The sequence below is a fragment of the Nanorana parkeri genome, unplaced genomic scaffold, assembly GCF_000935625.1.
Source record: "Nanorana parkeri isolate BGI_ZX_2015 unplaced genomic scaffold, ASM93562v1 scaffold2116, whole genome shotgun sequence".
NCBI classification, from domain to species: domain Eukaryota; kingdom Metazoa; phylum Chordata; class Amphibia; order Anura; family Dicroglossidae; genus Nanorana; species Nanorana parkeri.
This window is the reverse complement of record NW_017308384.1, coordinates 93527-110333: the sequence shown is the minus strand read 5'-3', so window position 1 is coordinate 110333 and position 16807 is coordinate 93527. Positions and strand designations below refer to the sequence as shown.

The 16807-nt window shown below is 40.5% G+C and overlaps 1 protein-coding gene across 1 annotated transcript in view; it reads left to right on the top strand.

Annotated features, from left to right (window-relative positions):
* LOC108800739 (adhesion G protein-coupled receptor L3-like) overlaps positions 1–16807 on the top strand; it is a 185872-nt gene that overhangs the window by 82236 nt on the left and 86829 nt on the right. Inside the window, exons 7-9 of the mRNA XM_018572729.1 lie at positions 4247–4369; positions 8609–8817; positions 12232–12408. Coding sequence (XP_018428231.1) covers positions 4247–4369; positions 8609–8817; positions 12232–12408 — 509 coding nt within the window. The remainder of the gene's footprint in view (positions 1–4246; positions 4370–8608; positions 8818–12231; positions 12409–16807) is intronic.

Below are 16807 nucleotides of genomic sequence, written 5' to 3'. Positions count from 1 at the left end.
CACCTTCCAGTGGAACTATTTACCTTTATGGGGTCCCTGGCAGACTCCCCATAGAGGCTCTGCTCCCACCCGCTATTCCCACCCATGTCCCCACCCGCACTTTTTTGCACCCTCCTCATCTCTTCTAATCCCTAACACCAAGATCTGGCCCCTCCTACATCCTGCTCCTATGTTTCCCATCCCCCAGATTTCTCGCTTTTCCAGATTTCTCTGCAAGAACTCTCTCAATTTATGAATCTGAGTACCAGGCAGGGTCTCTAACATCCTAAGCTTGGGTACACTTTTTTTTCTAGTAATACTTTCGGGTCACCTTTTGCTAAGAGGAGCTTCCGATCAGAGTTTTATTAGATTAGCATGTGGCTTTCTTTTTCCAGGCTGGTATACCTGGTAGAAAAAAGTGGTACATGCATGAATCCATGACCAGCCTTTATAGCAGGGAGCACAATGGGAAGGCTTACAACAATACAAAACACAAAAATTCCCCAGCCCCAACCTGCCAGCCAGCCTGCAACCAAACAAGTAGCCCTGTCAACAGTATGCGTTAAAATCAGAGGTTTTAGTTGCACAAACTTTTGGCCAAAAATATGTAGAAGCCACACTGCCGCGCCAAGGCACCTCTGCAAAGTGTGGTCCTAACTCTATGTATCTGAGTCTCCAAGTGTGAGCATATTAATGAAGTCGATAGATTGCATGCAGGTGTACCTGGAGGTAGCCTACTCCTCCTAATAAGGTGCAGGGACGCACTGGGGGCCCAGCAACCAAAAATGCACGCTGGGACCCCAGTGCATCCCCCTAACCAAAAATAGTCAAACTAGAAAAAAGTGGTACATGCATGAAGCAACTAAAACCTCTGATTTTAACGCATACTGTTGACAGGGCTACTTGTTTGGTTGCAGGCTGGCTGGCAGGTTGGGGCTGGGGAATTTTTGTGTTTTGTATTGGTATACCTGGTAGTTGGCATCACTAATTTTTTTTCTCTGACCTTATTGGGGCCCTACCACTTTGCAAGAAATATATGTCCTACAGTAGGCACCAAAATGAAGACTATCTCTCAAGTTAAAGTTTCTAATTTTTTGCAAAGCAATTATAAACTCTGACCTGTGCTTTTTGGGCTTGATGCATATGTTCTGAACATTTAGTCATGACTGCCACTATCTTATCCTGCATGTGAGGAATGTGTTTGGTCCCACTTTATCCAGGGACCCTGCAGATGTCTACTGTACAAAACTTAAAATTTGGAAAATCCTGAAGGACTGTGGCACATCTCTTATTGAAAGTTCAGTCAAGTTCAGGGAAAATAGTGACATTGATCATTTGAGACACAGTTTCAGAACTGATTACCTGTTTACTCTCCACATTTCCCAAAACCGAGGTAAATAACAGCCCAGTATTACACTATGTGGCAAGTTTTCAACCGCACCCATGACATGCTTTACAGTGCATATATGCACCTCTACCGAGAGCACCACAGTAGAATAGTCTCTAGTATCACCATGTATACAAAGCACTCCCATGGGTCTGAGCTAAGCTTGACAGGGCCCACAAAACTGGCATGGACCAATGTGACGAGGCTTCCAGAGTATAATATTGCCTCCACTGGGATGTCCTTCTATGGTGATAGGACATATCTATCTTCCTGTCTCCAGCTCCAAGGTGTGCTGCAAGAGCCAGCTTGGCAAATAGTGACATACGCCTCATCAGGTACCATTTATAGGCTTATGTGATATGGGGCAATTGGCAGCCATATGTCCCAGTCCTTGGTACCACCAGCAGCTAACATGTTGTGTCTTTCTGAGTAGAGACTCCATTTGGGCTAGGAGGGCATTCATATCTGGTACCCAGTGTTGTCTCACCTCATCACCTTAGGAGCCTATTTTTCCCTTGGATAAAAAGGAACAGTCTTACCCAAGGTCAACATTTTCCTGTTTTCAGAGATTACCGGTTTAGAGCACAGATCCCGAAGATAGCCCTTGGTAGCAGTATGTCACCCTACAAGGGAAACCAGGTCAGCTACACTCTTTGGGTCTAATATGCCTAATATGATGCTGTATTTTAACCAGTAAGACTCTGATGTAATGGTCAAAGACCACTTACTTCACAATCTGAGCAGGATGGAGCACCTTCGGTTGCAACCTCTTGTTTGTAATGTTGAACAAATCCTACATCTGGGACCTTTCCAGGTTCATATTCCTGTGTATACACACTGGGATTTCACCTCTGAGTTTAGGATACTCCTTGGCATCCTGAGGTTGTAATTCAAAGTAACCCTATTGGGGCTCCCCCCATTAAAAAGTTTTCTAGCACTGTTCAATGCTCCTCGGAAAGCTTCTAACATTCTGCATCTCTCTCAAAGATGTTAGGCTACAACAATATCCTCCAGTGATAAAATATACACATCAGGCCCTGTGTAACCATCTGGCTTTTTGACAGGGCCTGTATCTTCTGCTGTAGAGACAGGTTCAGTAATCGTTTTCCTTCTAAGGAGGCCTGATGGACTTTAGTCAGTAGTCACTTTCTCTTTAGGGTGCTGCCCACATCTGAGCAGCAAGTTGTGACAGGGGCACTCAGGAACAGTCCAAGTCTTTTTGTCCAGCACTTTTATTCAGCAAGGCAGTAAACAAACTCAATTTCAATGCAGGAGGGCTTTGTACAGAGAATCCACACCATAAAATAATCAACATATGTTCAACCAAGCCACTAACTAATCTCATGTCAGTTCCTGACTAATGGGGTACCCCGTAACAGGTTCTCCAAAACAAACAGGCAGCTTTTGTACCTTTTTTAGTGTTCTGTCAGAAGTCAACCTTTTTACCCAGCAGCAGGCTTTTACAGCAGAGAGAATGAGAGCAGGAGAACTGATCATCAGTCAGGTCACATATAAAAGTGCCTGTAGACAGGTGTGATTACTTAATGAGGTCTGGTTATGGATGTGGACCTAGGAGCACCCTAAAGTTCAATAAAGACTCTGAGCTCCAGGTCCAAGGACAGGCTTTTATAAGATTATGAGATTTTTATTATTATGATTTTTTTTCTCCCTGTCAGACACAAATCTTGGGACCCGCACCACATGCAGGGGAGAAACCCATCCAGAAACCTGCCAGCCAGTGCTTCACAATATGCAATAAATAAACAACATAGTAGAATGGAGGGAGGGGGTAAAATTCGCAAAAATGCACATTGCCTGTGTAGGCAAGAATCCTAGCACCAGCACTGGGTAAAATGAAGATGCTTTAATGAGGATTAGCATTCTACTATAACATTAAAAAAAGTGGTACAATAGACAAAACAAAAATACAAACTGTGTAAGTATTGTACTAAGTTATTCTGAATAGCACTTAATGCCTTATTAAAGTATAAATCTTACATGTGCTGTGAACCTTGAATATCTTTACACAAAACTACACTGAAAATTATGAAGATTCTTCTGGGATCACGGTGTAGTTGCTCTCACTTTTCAGGTAGATCATTACCTGAGATTATTACTAGATCATTTTAAACTATTGTAACCAACATTATGGGCTAGAGAATGATTTCATGTATCTGCAATAAAAGAAGAGAAATCTGATCTAGTACTGATCTAATTTACAGCAAGATCCGATCAGAATAAAAAAATTAGACTACCTTTTTACTTCCATTGTAACAAGTGTTCTAGGGCAATGGTTCCTCTCTACAGTGTAATGTTTGAATTGTATTCTAGGGTGTTATTGCATGGAGTATACAGTACTTAAAAAATTGTTTTGTATTACCATGGTATTTTTTGAAAAGCTGCTGGGACCATTTACCACATGCCATGAAGTATGTGTCATTATTTCTGGTAATTGGGTTAGGTTAAAAGATTATGGATGAATTCTGCAGTAAAAAATGGTGTTACGTAAAAGGTCAGAAATGTCAATATTCTATGCTAATTATAATTGTTGTAATTATTAAATATGTAAATGTTTTATCTGCATCAAAAATATACTGCAAACGTTAGTTATTTCATTGGTTGCATGATTGATAACACCAAATCTGCTACTGACACACTGTGTAGGAATATATGCAGTATCAAAGAGGGCTAAGTGAAAAGGCTACTTGATATTACTATTAGCCATGCTACTGGTTGGCTAGGCTAGGAGAGGATTCCTTATCACAATATGAAACGTTGCTTCATTTCACCTGCTATTGAGCAAGGGAAATGACATATTCCCTTTTTTCTCATGTGATATCGCTGTATTTACTCTTCCAATGTTTTATGTTTAACTAATAGAACTTGAAGTTGCCAGACTAAGCACAGATGTGAATCTAGAAGACCTTAAATTCCCACAGAATATGGCGCATAGCAGCTCTATTCAGCTGTCATCGAATACACTAAGACAGAATGGTCGGAATGGTAAGTAGTTGGTAGTTAGTCATCTGGAATAAAAAAAATGTGTATGCATGATTCACGTGATGCTAGCTTTAGTCATTTTTATTTTTCTATTGCAATATTTTTTATTAATTTTACAAAACATTTAAAGGAGAAATTGGGTTAGTCTAAAAGATTATGGATGAATTCTGCAGTAAAAATGGTGTTACGTAAAAGGTCAGAAATGTTAATATTCTATGCTAATTATAATTGTTGTAATTAATAAATATGTAAATGTTTTATCTTCATTAAGAATATAGTGTGCACTTTAGTTCGGCTGAGCCGCAGTGCAGAAGGAGTTCGACTCAGCCGATCCAACATCTGGATCGGCACAGCCGAACCTTTGGCAGGCTACTCGCTGTCGTTCGGCCTGAATGCTGCCGAGCGGCATTCAGCCATTCTGCTTAGTACCTCCATATGTATGTATGTATGTGTGTGTGTGTATATATATATTGTGGCAGTGCATGGCAATGCACTGGTGGGCAGGAGACCAAACCCGCCAGTCCAAGCCATGAGGCTAACGTGTGTGCAGTTGTGCATAGCAACGCATGGGAGAGTTCCTTGGAGCCCACAGGGGGCGCCAAAGATGAGTGGACAATGTCAACACAGAACCAGCGCTCTGAAATGAAGTTAACCACGGTGCCTGAGAGGGGTGGTAAGACTGACTTTGCTGAAATGTTTGCTGGAACTGTTTGTCCTGTAGTAAAAAGGAATGACTGTAGCTTTGGGGGTGAGATGGGGGTGAGAACGCCAGTAGAGCGGCCCATGGCACATTCAATGAGAGACTTGCCTTTGCTGAGTATACAGGAATATGGAGAGGCAAGAGTTAAAAATGCTTGTGATATTGTTGATGTAATAATTGTCAAAAATGCATGTCGGGATGAAAATGCGTTGTTTGCAACCAGGGTGGGTGCAACAGAAATATCCTCGGAAATCTCGGAAGGGCTCAAGAGCGTGGAGCCAGAGATTCCCCAGGGTAATTGTGGTGCCGGTATGACAGGTCACAGGGAAGTGTTGATGCCAGGGTTAATTTCAGAGCCGACGGCTCAAAATGTGGATTATTCGATAATGTCATTGATTATAGTTGAAGGTACACAGGTTAATAATGAAATTGCTGGAAAGTGTACTCAGCGTAATGTTCAGCTGGGTGATGTAGTGCCACCAGCTCAGAATAGTACAAATGTGGTAAAATGGCAGGGTGTGTATGAACACAAGGACACCCCATCGGTTATGGTAACTGAGGAGTTAATGCGTACCACGCAGCCTTTGGTGTCTCCTTGGAGGGAGCTGTTGGAACGATGGTATAGCTTTGATGGGATCCCAGACAGCGTATACTGGGGTCAGTTGCTCAAATGTTTGTTGCCTCTAGGGGGAGATGTGTTGTCTGAAGCCCCAGAGATAAATAACCATGAGTTATTGCTAACCAAAATGGAAACGGATGAAAATGATGTACTGATGCTAAATTTTGAAACTGTGTTAGACGGTGACGGGACGCACAATATTTCTGCTTTGCCAGAAGGGTCGGCTGCTAATCAACTGGTCCATTGGCGCAGTTGCTAGTAGAAATGGGGAACTATGAAGTTGCCGGAGAAGAGGAACACTGTCAGGGGTGTGGTTCCTCTACAGATACTGTGCTGTCCTACGGTGACATTGATAATGGTAACAGTGGTGAAACCTATAATGAAATGGAAAATTGTAAGAGTCTGGTTCTTACCACTAATCGCATAAATGCTGTATTATTGGAACATGAGGTTTCTGTGTTAGACTGTGGAGTGGTGAACATATCCGCTGGCCTAGACCAAGGGGCTGCTGAACACTTTTTGGACTAGGGGGCGTGTGTTGCAGTAGCAGGTTTCCCTCTAGAGTCGGAAGGGCCGAGACAGAAAAGAAGGCCAGTGGAAATGTCACCTGTAACCCAGGGAGGGGTTAAAAAGGATATAGGGGGTGCCATTGAGTCTTGATATAACCCAATCTGTCTGATATTATGCTACATTATTTGATATGCTTGTTCATTCATTGTAAATGAGTATTCACTGACTGCCTGCGTGCAGTCTTTTGGGATAAGTTTGAATGTCAGATTATTACTCTGTTAAATAAACGTTGATTTAAAAAAAAAAAAGGATATGGGGAAAATGCCAGAAGGTACTGATGTAATGGCAATAATGAATGTGATTTGCGTACAAACTGACAAAGGTGTTACTATAATAAAGCCAGAGGTGTTGGTTGCTGGGAGCAACAACACCGAAACTGAATGGGTCAGTAACGAGGGAGTGGTGATCAGAAAATTCCCTACTGACGAGGACTTGAGTCTTGAATGGGGTGAGGGGACCGAATGGGTCAATGGGAAATCTGCTAGTGTCCCCAAAGTGATTGACGGGGTTAGCGGAACTGACTGCCAGGAGTTGGGTAGTGACAGTCCCCATAGTGGTGACAGTAGAGAGACTGCTACCTGGTTGACTTCGACTGTCTCGGTAGTGACCGATAAAGGCTATGTAAAAAAGAGGAAGGATGTGGGCCCGAGGAAAGTACAATGTTATGGGTGGAAACGCACACGTAAAAAGGCCATACTGGGTCCACTTAGTACCTCCAATAGTGTAGTGGAGTTGGGATTCCCCTTTATGGATGACGGACTGTTTGGCAAGACCAGAGACAAAAGGGACACATTTTTGAAAGGTGTCAGATGGTCAGACGGGTTTCGTCTGTGTGTCCGCTCCTCCGGATGTGAACAAAGGAGGGGGGGGGGATATGTGGCAGTGCATGGCAATGCCACAGTGTAGTATGGCAACTTCGGTGCCCAGGACTCTCAGCCAGAGGGGCTGAGAGGTTCCACAATGTGAATACCTTTGGAGAGGAGGAACTGGCTGTTCAATTACTTCCAGGTTTTCCAGACTATAGTGGGATGGGATCTCATGTTCTGGGGCCAGGTGTTGCCAGTGGCCAGGTTGGGCTGAACAGGTGGCTGAGAGCAGCCTTATTAGGAAGCCAGCCCAGTGCTTTGGAGGAGAGTTGTGGGTGTGCAAGAGGCACACGACGACAGGCAGACTCTGCTGTGTGCGTGAGCACAAGGGACACAGCCAGGAAGGCTGGAGAGGTCCAGAGGGTGGGTGACCCTGAGATACCTGTTGGGGAGACAGAGAGGAACAGTGACCCACGAGGGGTGGATACTGAACCGCTTGGAGCTGAGGAAAGCTGCTGAGCAGTGCTGAGGACTGTATTCACAGAGAAATACGGTAAAGTCCCAGGAGAATCACACGGGGAGTGTAAGGGACAGACAGATGTTGGTGAGACCAACTACAGTGTCTTGATGAGACATGTACTGTATGTACTATGGATCATTTCACCTATTCATGTTAGCAGAGGAGAAATGTAACTCTATTACTGCAGTGTACTGGAAGTATTTACTGTGTACTATGGGTCATTTAACCTAGTACACACTTCCAGTACACGGCAGTAATAGAGTTACAATTCTCCCCTGCTAACATGAGTAGGTTAAATGATCCATAACACATACAGTACACACTTCTGTTACACTGCAGCAATAGAGTTACGATTCTCCCCTGCTTCTTCCAATCTGTCCCACTTCCCCCAATTAAACCGGCTGGTGACCCCACCTTCAGCTTTCACATTGTGCTGATAACAAGCACTGAGCACAGGCCCTGTCCCTTCTGACATCCACAGCCAGCTCTGTCACAGCTTCCCTCACCACATGACACAGACATACAGCCCTGGCTCCAAAAGGCAACTCACAGTTCTTTAGAATGGCTCGACTCAAGGTGTCCGGTCCCTGGTGTCTCACACGTCCCTCAGGTAGTCGGCGCTGGGCGAAAGTGCATCGGCGTGGCTGTGCCTGGTGACTTTGACTGGCTTGTGGGAGGAGCTTCTGTAGGGTCCCCATTTCGCTGGACTTCTATGGATTTTTGTCTGACTGAGAAAGTCAGTGGGTAAAATGCTAGTGATTGGCTTTCCTTTTATAAAGCCTAGCACACACACACACACACACACACACACACATTTATACTATACAGCTATACAGTATAATATATAGGTAAGATGGATATATGTCATACAACTAAAGATACATTTGGTCTACATTTTAATGTCAGTAATAAAGAGATATTTAATCTCTAGTTCATATATCAATGACACGTTAGGGGATCCTAATTTGGACAGTACATTTAAGAATCTTTTGCACTTATATGTGTTTTCTGCTTTGTGTATTTTTAGGTGAGATTAGAGTTGCATTTGTCTTGTACAATAACCTGGGTCGCTACTTGTCCACGGAAAATGCAAGCATTAAATTAGAAATGGAAGCTTTAACCACAAATCACACAGTTGTTGTTAATTCTCCTGTGATTACTGCAGCAGTCTATAAGGAATCAAGTAGTAAAGTCTACTTGACTGATCCAGTGATGTTTACCGTTAAACATATAGAGGTGAGTGAACATATGTATATTGTGTCTAATGATGATACTACCGGTATGTGATGTACTAATGATCTTTACGCACTTTGTTAGTTATTATGCTTAAATGCCAGTAATGTTTACTAAAAAAAATATATAAAAATTAATATACTCCAACAATTTTGTATAGTTTTATAGCTATTATCTTCATTCCCTTAATGTTTCAGAATATAGTGGTACAGACATCCCAACTCTCCCAGACGCTCCAGGAGTCTCCCGCTATTAGATAGCGGTTCCCGGCCGCCCGGGAGAGAAACATTTTCTCCCGGAAAGGTTTACTCTGCTATATCTAGCAGAGTAAACCTTTCCCTGCGTTCTGGTTTGGTTTTTTTCTCGGACATTGGGGCGGCCAGGGCGCAATCAGTCAGAGAAAAAAAAACAGCATAGGAATGCATAGCTAAATTGCTATTAACTATTTCACTTTGCAATAGCCAATAGCAAACTAGCTATTGCACTTGACCACTGCTGCTGTCAATCAGCAGAGGTGGGGCCTGAAGTTCTCCATCAGGTCCTCTTTGAGTGATTGACAGCAGCAGAGGGCGGGTGCAATAGCCAGCTTGCTATTGGATATTGCAAATTAAAATAGCCAATAGCAATCTAGCTATGCATTCCTATGCTGTTTTGTTTTTTTAATTCCGACGGTAGCAGCTGTCGGAATACTAAAAAGAAACAAACACCGGATAGCACGGGAAGCAAAAGCTTCTTTGCTCTCTGCCATCATTTTAGGGGGGTGTTCTCCCCTGGGCACATCCCCGAAATGAGAAGGGCACCTCCCTGAAATTGCTTTTTTTCAGGTTGGGATCCCTGGTAGCAAAATTCTGAAATACCAGAAAACTGTAAAAAAAAAATATTTTTTTTAATTAAACATAACTGTTAGTGTGAATAGCCCTGGATACTTTTCAGTAATTATACCATAAAGTATTGTTGAATTATTGACTGAACTGTCAGTAATATACTTTCAAAACAGCATCTCTCCCCTTCCAATAGGAATTTTCGATCCAATGCATTTTGCTTAAACGTTGGTGTAATGAAACCTTAATTTAGCCTATGGGTGATGTTTAGGTTTCAATTTACTGACATTTCAGTGAATGCAATCAGAAGTTAATGTTGGTAAAAATGACGCCACTCAGTTCTCTGACCACTTCAGCAATATCTTCATCCCAGTGGACTCTCTCTTCTTGGAAAAGATGTATACTCCTACCCCTTTTGCTGTACAAGGAATGCGGCAGTGCTTCCTGATCTCTGTACCATCCCTACAAACCATGACAATGTCTATATACTGGTTTATTCTTTTTTTTTTCTGTATTGTGTATGTTTTGTATGTATTATAAATGAAAACCTAATAAAACTCACTAAAAAAAAAAAAAAAACATTACAAAAAGGAAATACTGTAACGGCCCAGCAGAAGAAGTACTAGTCATTACTAGTCATTCAGAAGCATTGGTGGAGATGCATTAATCTCTACTCGCTGACTGTGCCTAGTTTAAGTCTAAATTCTAACTTGAAGAAAAACCAAGATCCTTCACAATTTTAATTTCGTTATGCAAAATTAAATCCCAATTGCTGAATAAAGTTTAACACACAATAATAACCTAGATAAAGAATATGATATCATGTAGACTCCATAGCAATGCCATTGTTTAAATAAAGGTCAAGAATATTATCAAGGGCTTATTATTTCTAACTTAACTGGCAGACTAGCAGACTAGTAATTTATCCTACTTTAGTGACTTCAGTTGAGCCCAAAATATTTACATTTAGGAGTTATGGAAAGAGTAAAGTTTTTTTTTCCTTTTTATTAATATCTATATACCCAGCTTCTTTTTAGTTTATTAATATCAGGTTCCAATAAATGTGTCTTTTGAAGATGTAGAATGCATATACTCTCTTACCTGCAAAAACTCAGTTTTTGCAGGTGCCTTACAACCATCTTTCTCTTAATTCCAAAATGTTAAGTTAATATAAATTAACTAAAAATAACATTATATTCCAATTACAAATAGTCACATAATATAATATTCACAAATACATTCAAGAGATGGGAAGCATGAAAAGTGTTCTGTTCTGTGTCAGGTTTAGGTCTCCCTTGGATACAAATGCCTGTTACTTGTGAAAATTGCAGTGTGAATCAAAATGTTTCTTTTTTATTACGACCTCAGGGGAGAAAACATGACTTATCTGTGTTTATATAAAAGATTAGCGCTACAGAAGTTGAAATTCTCCATTTTTATTTTAATATTTTAGCTTGAAAAAACTCTAGGTTCATCCAAAAATGTGGCTAATTTACATAACTTTAACAGGGTTATTCACGAAAGGGTGAAGAACAATCCAGGCGAACATAGCTGAACTGGAAAGGGAGCTGAATTGGGGAGTTTTTCCAAATTGGCAATTTTGGTCTAGATTGTTTACTTCTCCTGCCTTCTCCAAACGCTTTACCCTTTTGTGAATAACCCTGTAAATTGTCGTATTGGCTTATTTAAATACAATTGGCTTTTTAAATAACTATTATGTGTTTAGTAAAAATCCTTAGGAATTTAGAAACTTCACTGTCTTAGCGGTTTCTGATAGTCTTAAGTTATTACACTGGGGGTCCCTGTGCTTGTGTGGGTTTCCTCCGGGTACTCCGGTTTCCTCCCACACTTCAAAGACATGCTGGTAGGTTAATTGGCTCCTCTCTAAGTCGGCCCTCTATGTATGCATGTGAGATAGGGACCTTGGATTGTAAGCTCCTTGAGGGTAGGGACTGATGTGAATGTGCAACTATGTAAAGTGCTGCGTAAATTGTCGGCACTATATAAATACCTGTAATACATAAATAAATTACACAACTTGGTCCCAAATCTTCAAAATGAGTCCACATCTCATCTTCATTTTCTTATTGTAGTATATTGTTTAAGTTTTATGCATGTGTAGAAATTTAGTGTTTCTCCCAAATAACCATTTTAAAATATATCTTTTTCGAATCATCATTAGGGTTATCTAATCAGGTTTTACGCTTGGCTACCAGAATGATACTGGTATCAGACAGCTTTTTAATTCCTCCTGTGTGGCAATAAGCATTACAATGGTTTTTAGTAGAGAAGTTAATTTTCTTAAGTCTATTCAATTTTTTTGCAAAGGATAAGACGTTTGTTTAAAAATAGCAATAAGACAAATCTTAGCATTTTGCAGGGCTTTTTTTTTAAGAAGAGAAGATACATACACTGTGAGGAAATAACTCTGCATGCTAATGGGATACATTTATAAATGCTATAATACACAGTTATATTAATCATTAGCATTTGAGGACCTATTTTTATAATATTTAGTTTGCATATAGGAGTTGCAGTTATTTACTTTTTTATAGATGCTGAATATTATAACATGCATTTGTGTTTCTGTTTGCAGCAATCTGATGACTATTTCAACCCTAACTGCTCATTCTGGAGTTACTCAAAGACTAATTTTTCAGGTCACTGGTCAACACAAGGCTGTAGACTTATGACAACAAATAAAACGCATACAAAGTGCTCATGTAATCACCTAACTAACTTTGCTGTCCTCATGGCTCATGTTGCAGTTAAGGTAAGTAATGTGTGATCAATCTATTACATCCAGTATATATCTGTACAACTTCAACATTAGGTCACATTAGAATATACTTTACAGTGTTAATGACATGTAGCAACAATTTTTTCGTATTAGAATTATTATTGCCGTATTACAAAATGTAACCGAAATCTTGATCCACAAGCAAGGGAAAAATTAGCATGGTGGCATAGTGGCTAACACTGGACTTTGCAGCACTGGGTTTCCAGGTTTGATTGCGGTTTCTTTGGGTGTTTTTAATTTGAACTCCTACACTCTGAAAACATACTGATTAAGTACATTCTGAACAAAATTGGGCTTTATGTGTGAATATGTGAGACTTGTGTGTGTCTGTGTGTGTATGTATATATATAAATGGGTAAGCTAAGCCGTATTAGTCCAGTAGACAAGATTGTGTCTATGGGAATGTTTGACCATTCTTCCAGAAGCACATTTGTGAGATCAGGTACGGATGTTGGACGAGAAGGCCTGGCTCCCGGTCTCTGCTCTAATTCATCCCAAAGGTGTTCTATCGGGTCAGGCCAGTCAAGTTCCTCCACCCCAAACTTGCTCATCCGTGTCTTTTTGTGGACCTTGCTTTGTGCACTGGTGCGCAGTCATGTTGGATCAGGAAGGGGCCCCAAACTGTTCCCACAAAGTTGGGAGCATGAAATTGTCCAAAATGTCTTGGTATGCTGATGCCTTAAGAGTTCCCTTCAGTGCAACTAAGGGGCCAAGCCTAACCCCTGAAAAACAACCCCACACCATAATGCCCCCTCCACCAAACTTTACACTTGGCACAATGCACTCAGGCAACTACCGTTCTACTGGCAACTGCCAAACACAGACATGCCCATTGGATTGCCAGATAGAGAATTGTAATTCGTCACTCCATAGAACACGTCTCCACTTCTCTAGAGTCCAGTGGAGGCATGCTTTACACCACTGCATCCGACGCTTTGCATTGCACTTGTGGATGTAAGGCTCGGCTGCAGCTGCTTGGCCATGGAAATCCATTCCATGAAGCTCTCTACGCACTGTTGTTGTGCCAATCTTAAGGCCATATGAAGTTTGGAGGTCTGTAGCTATTGACTCTGCAGTCAGTTGGCGACTTCTGTGCACTGTGAGCTTCAGCAGGCACTGACCCCGCTCTGTCATTTTACATGGAATTGCTGAGTTGCTGTTGTTCCCAGTTGCTTCTACTTTGTTATAATACCACTGCAGTTGACCGTGGAATATTTGGTAGCAAGGAAATTTCACGGATGGACTTATTGCACAGATGGCAACATATCACGGTACCATGCTTGAGCTCCTGAGAGCGACCCATTCTTTCACAAATGTTTGTAGAAGCAGTCTGCATGCCTAGGTGCTTGATTTTATACACCTGTGGCTATGGAGGTGATTAGAACACCGGAATCCAATGATTTGGAGGGGATTCCCAATACTTTTGGCAATATACTCTCTCTATCACACACACACACAAATGTCTTCCACCAACATTTATGGAATAATTCATACTGGCCCTATCACAATAATAGCACAATTATATACATTTAGATAAAATATTCAGCACTGTGCAGTATGTTGACAATGTATAAATAAAGGATAATAATGAGCGGAATGTGAACCCTTGCCATTAAAACTAAAAACTGTTCTTCAGTAATACACCAATACAAATAAAGTATTAAAAAAAGAAACCTGTTTTAACACGAAGAGCTTACTGTACTAGTATCAACATTTATAAATCGCCTGTCTTTGTTTTGTTGTTGATGGCTTTACATATTGCTGTTTTTCCAAACTTTTGTCATTATCCATGACCCACTTCTATCAATATTGCTTAAAATGTCTCCTACTCAATCCTTGAAGCTTACATTCAAAATGATTAATCCAGTGAAAGATGTTGCGAATTAGTAATAATGTATAGTGACATAATGGCACATTAGTGAAATTGATTTATACTGCACATTAGTGACTAATCAGTGGCCACAGCCACTACAGCACTTTGACAATTACTGTGACATTAATTTTTAAAAATGTATTGATTAATTTCTGTTTTTACATTACTATGGTTATGTCTATGCCCTCAGAGCCCTACATCAGAAGATACAGCAATTGTTTAGGAAACTAGAGCACATGTTTGTCACGTGCATTGTTTTCACTGGCTGTTAATATTTAACTGCTAGGTTTCTATTCTGATCTATTCTTTAAACTTAGTTATTACATATGTATAAATTGTTTTAGCTTTTTAACTTAGTGTTAAACAACCTTTTTGAAGAGCCTAAAAAGTATCTATAAATTCTTTACAATAACATGTGTAAAGCATAACTCAAAATAACTCAAATTCAAAAGCAAATTGTCACTTGAAATTGTGTATGTATGTCTACAGCATTGGTATGACAGCACATATCAGAAGAAGAACATGTGTATATAGTATTGTGCTATGTCTGGGTTCATTTCCTTTTACTATATGTTGATATTAATCTCATTCTGATAGGATCCTGCTGCACTTTGCAGGCAGATGACTTTGGTGCACTGTGATAATAACCTCACAAAATCATAACTAATCTCTCTCCAGTGCCTTCTTCCCCACTCATGGAAATGCAGAAGCTCCACTCACTACCCCACAGTTATCATATTCGTGGCAACCCACTCTCGATCGACATTGTGGGTACATATCAGCCAGGGCTACCAAGCTCATATTTTGGTCAAAGGCCCAAAATTCCTGGATGGACAAATTTTTCATGGACACATTAGCACACATTAGTAACATATTCTAATTAGTTCAACGTTATTTGTAGTAATAATACTGTACTAATATAAACTGTACCAGTAGCCAATACATTGCCCTTTAGCTCATGTCTAGGAGTTTAATAGGGACATTGCTTTGTCAGTGCCAAAGCTGCTATGAGCCAACTAAAACTTGTTAATGAACTTTGCATTCATTGCTTCAAGACTGGAGCTGAAGTGTTCTTTAAGGCCTTCCAAAAACCTGTTTGCACTCACGTCTTAACATATGGTTTACCGACATTCAAATAAAAAAAACATAACAAAAACATCACAAGCTATAAAAGATGGCTAATGTTTGAAATACTGCATTTCTTAAACAGTGCGGCTTGTTTGATAAAATGTGACATGCCCATAGACAGGGAATAGCTCCATTCCTCCTATGTTTAGAGCAGGAGAAAGGACAACCTGCTGAGGGGAGCAACATGTGGTTTACGCAGTACTGAAAAATGCATGTGGTTATATTGCACAGAATATATGGGGCATGGTTAAAGGAGCATGGTTGAATAATTTTTGAACGCGGTCGCAGTATACACTGCACACATTATGTTAGTTATACTACCCACAAAAACTCGTTAATTACTATGCCATAAACATAAGTCTCATATACACAGATAAACCTCGGGACAAAGGATCCTTTTTAATTGTGAAACTGCCATTGCATATCCTTTCTTTACATAAAACATAGACCTTTCTAGGTTTGTCTCTGGCTAGCTTGGCAAGGAAGACTTTTATCTAAGCCAACTGACAGGTGTTTTGAGCACAGCAAATCAACAATTAGACCTCAGAATGAAAGCACAAGGAACTGCTATTAAGTGTTCTGCACTGCAGCGTGTCTGCTGTTGAAAAACATTGTTTGTGCGCTGCCTGGATCCAAGCTTCCCCTTGTGTTGTTCTGGTTTTGCAAAGCTTGCCTTCTAGTTCCTGCAGTGTGAAGAATTACCCTGATCTCCTCCTGAATCTTTCTTCTAGTCCAATGGCAGAGATTCCCAAAAGATTGTGTGAAAGCTGGGTCCAGAGGGCAGCATGGAAACAAGTGTGCATGATGAAAAAATAAAAATAAATTAATATATATATAGAGAGAGAGAGATATCTAGATATATCTCTCTATATATAGAGAGAGATATATCTAGATATCTCTCTCTCTATATAGAGAGATATATCTAGATCTCTCTCTCTCTCTCTCTCTCTCTCTCTCTCTCTCTCTCTCTCTCTCTCTCTATATATATATATATATCTATATAATGAACTTATGTAATAATAATAAAAATTGACTTAAAAAATGACTGTCCCTGCAACAGAAGTGTTATACTCTGGTGCCCTGTGTCTTTACCCTACCTTCACTCCATTCCACCAAGCAGACTTTGTTTTCCATCCTGGTTCCATCCTTTGACCATTATATCACTTGTATGTCCCCTAGTGATATGAGGGTCAAAGGATGGAACCACAGCACGCAGTGTGGGACTCGGGCATTCAAAACATTAGCAAGTGTCAAGTGCTGAACCTGACAGAGGCTGCAGTGCTGAAACAGAGTGATAGTAGGAGACACCCGCTGCTGTATTGGAGAATAAAATAGCCCTTCTATTGATGGGAACCTCTATTTTGAATTTTT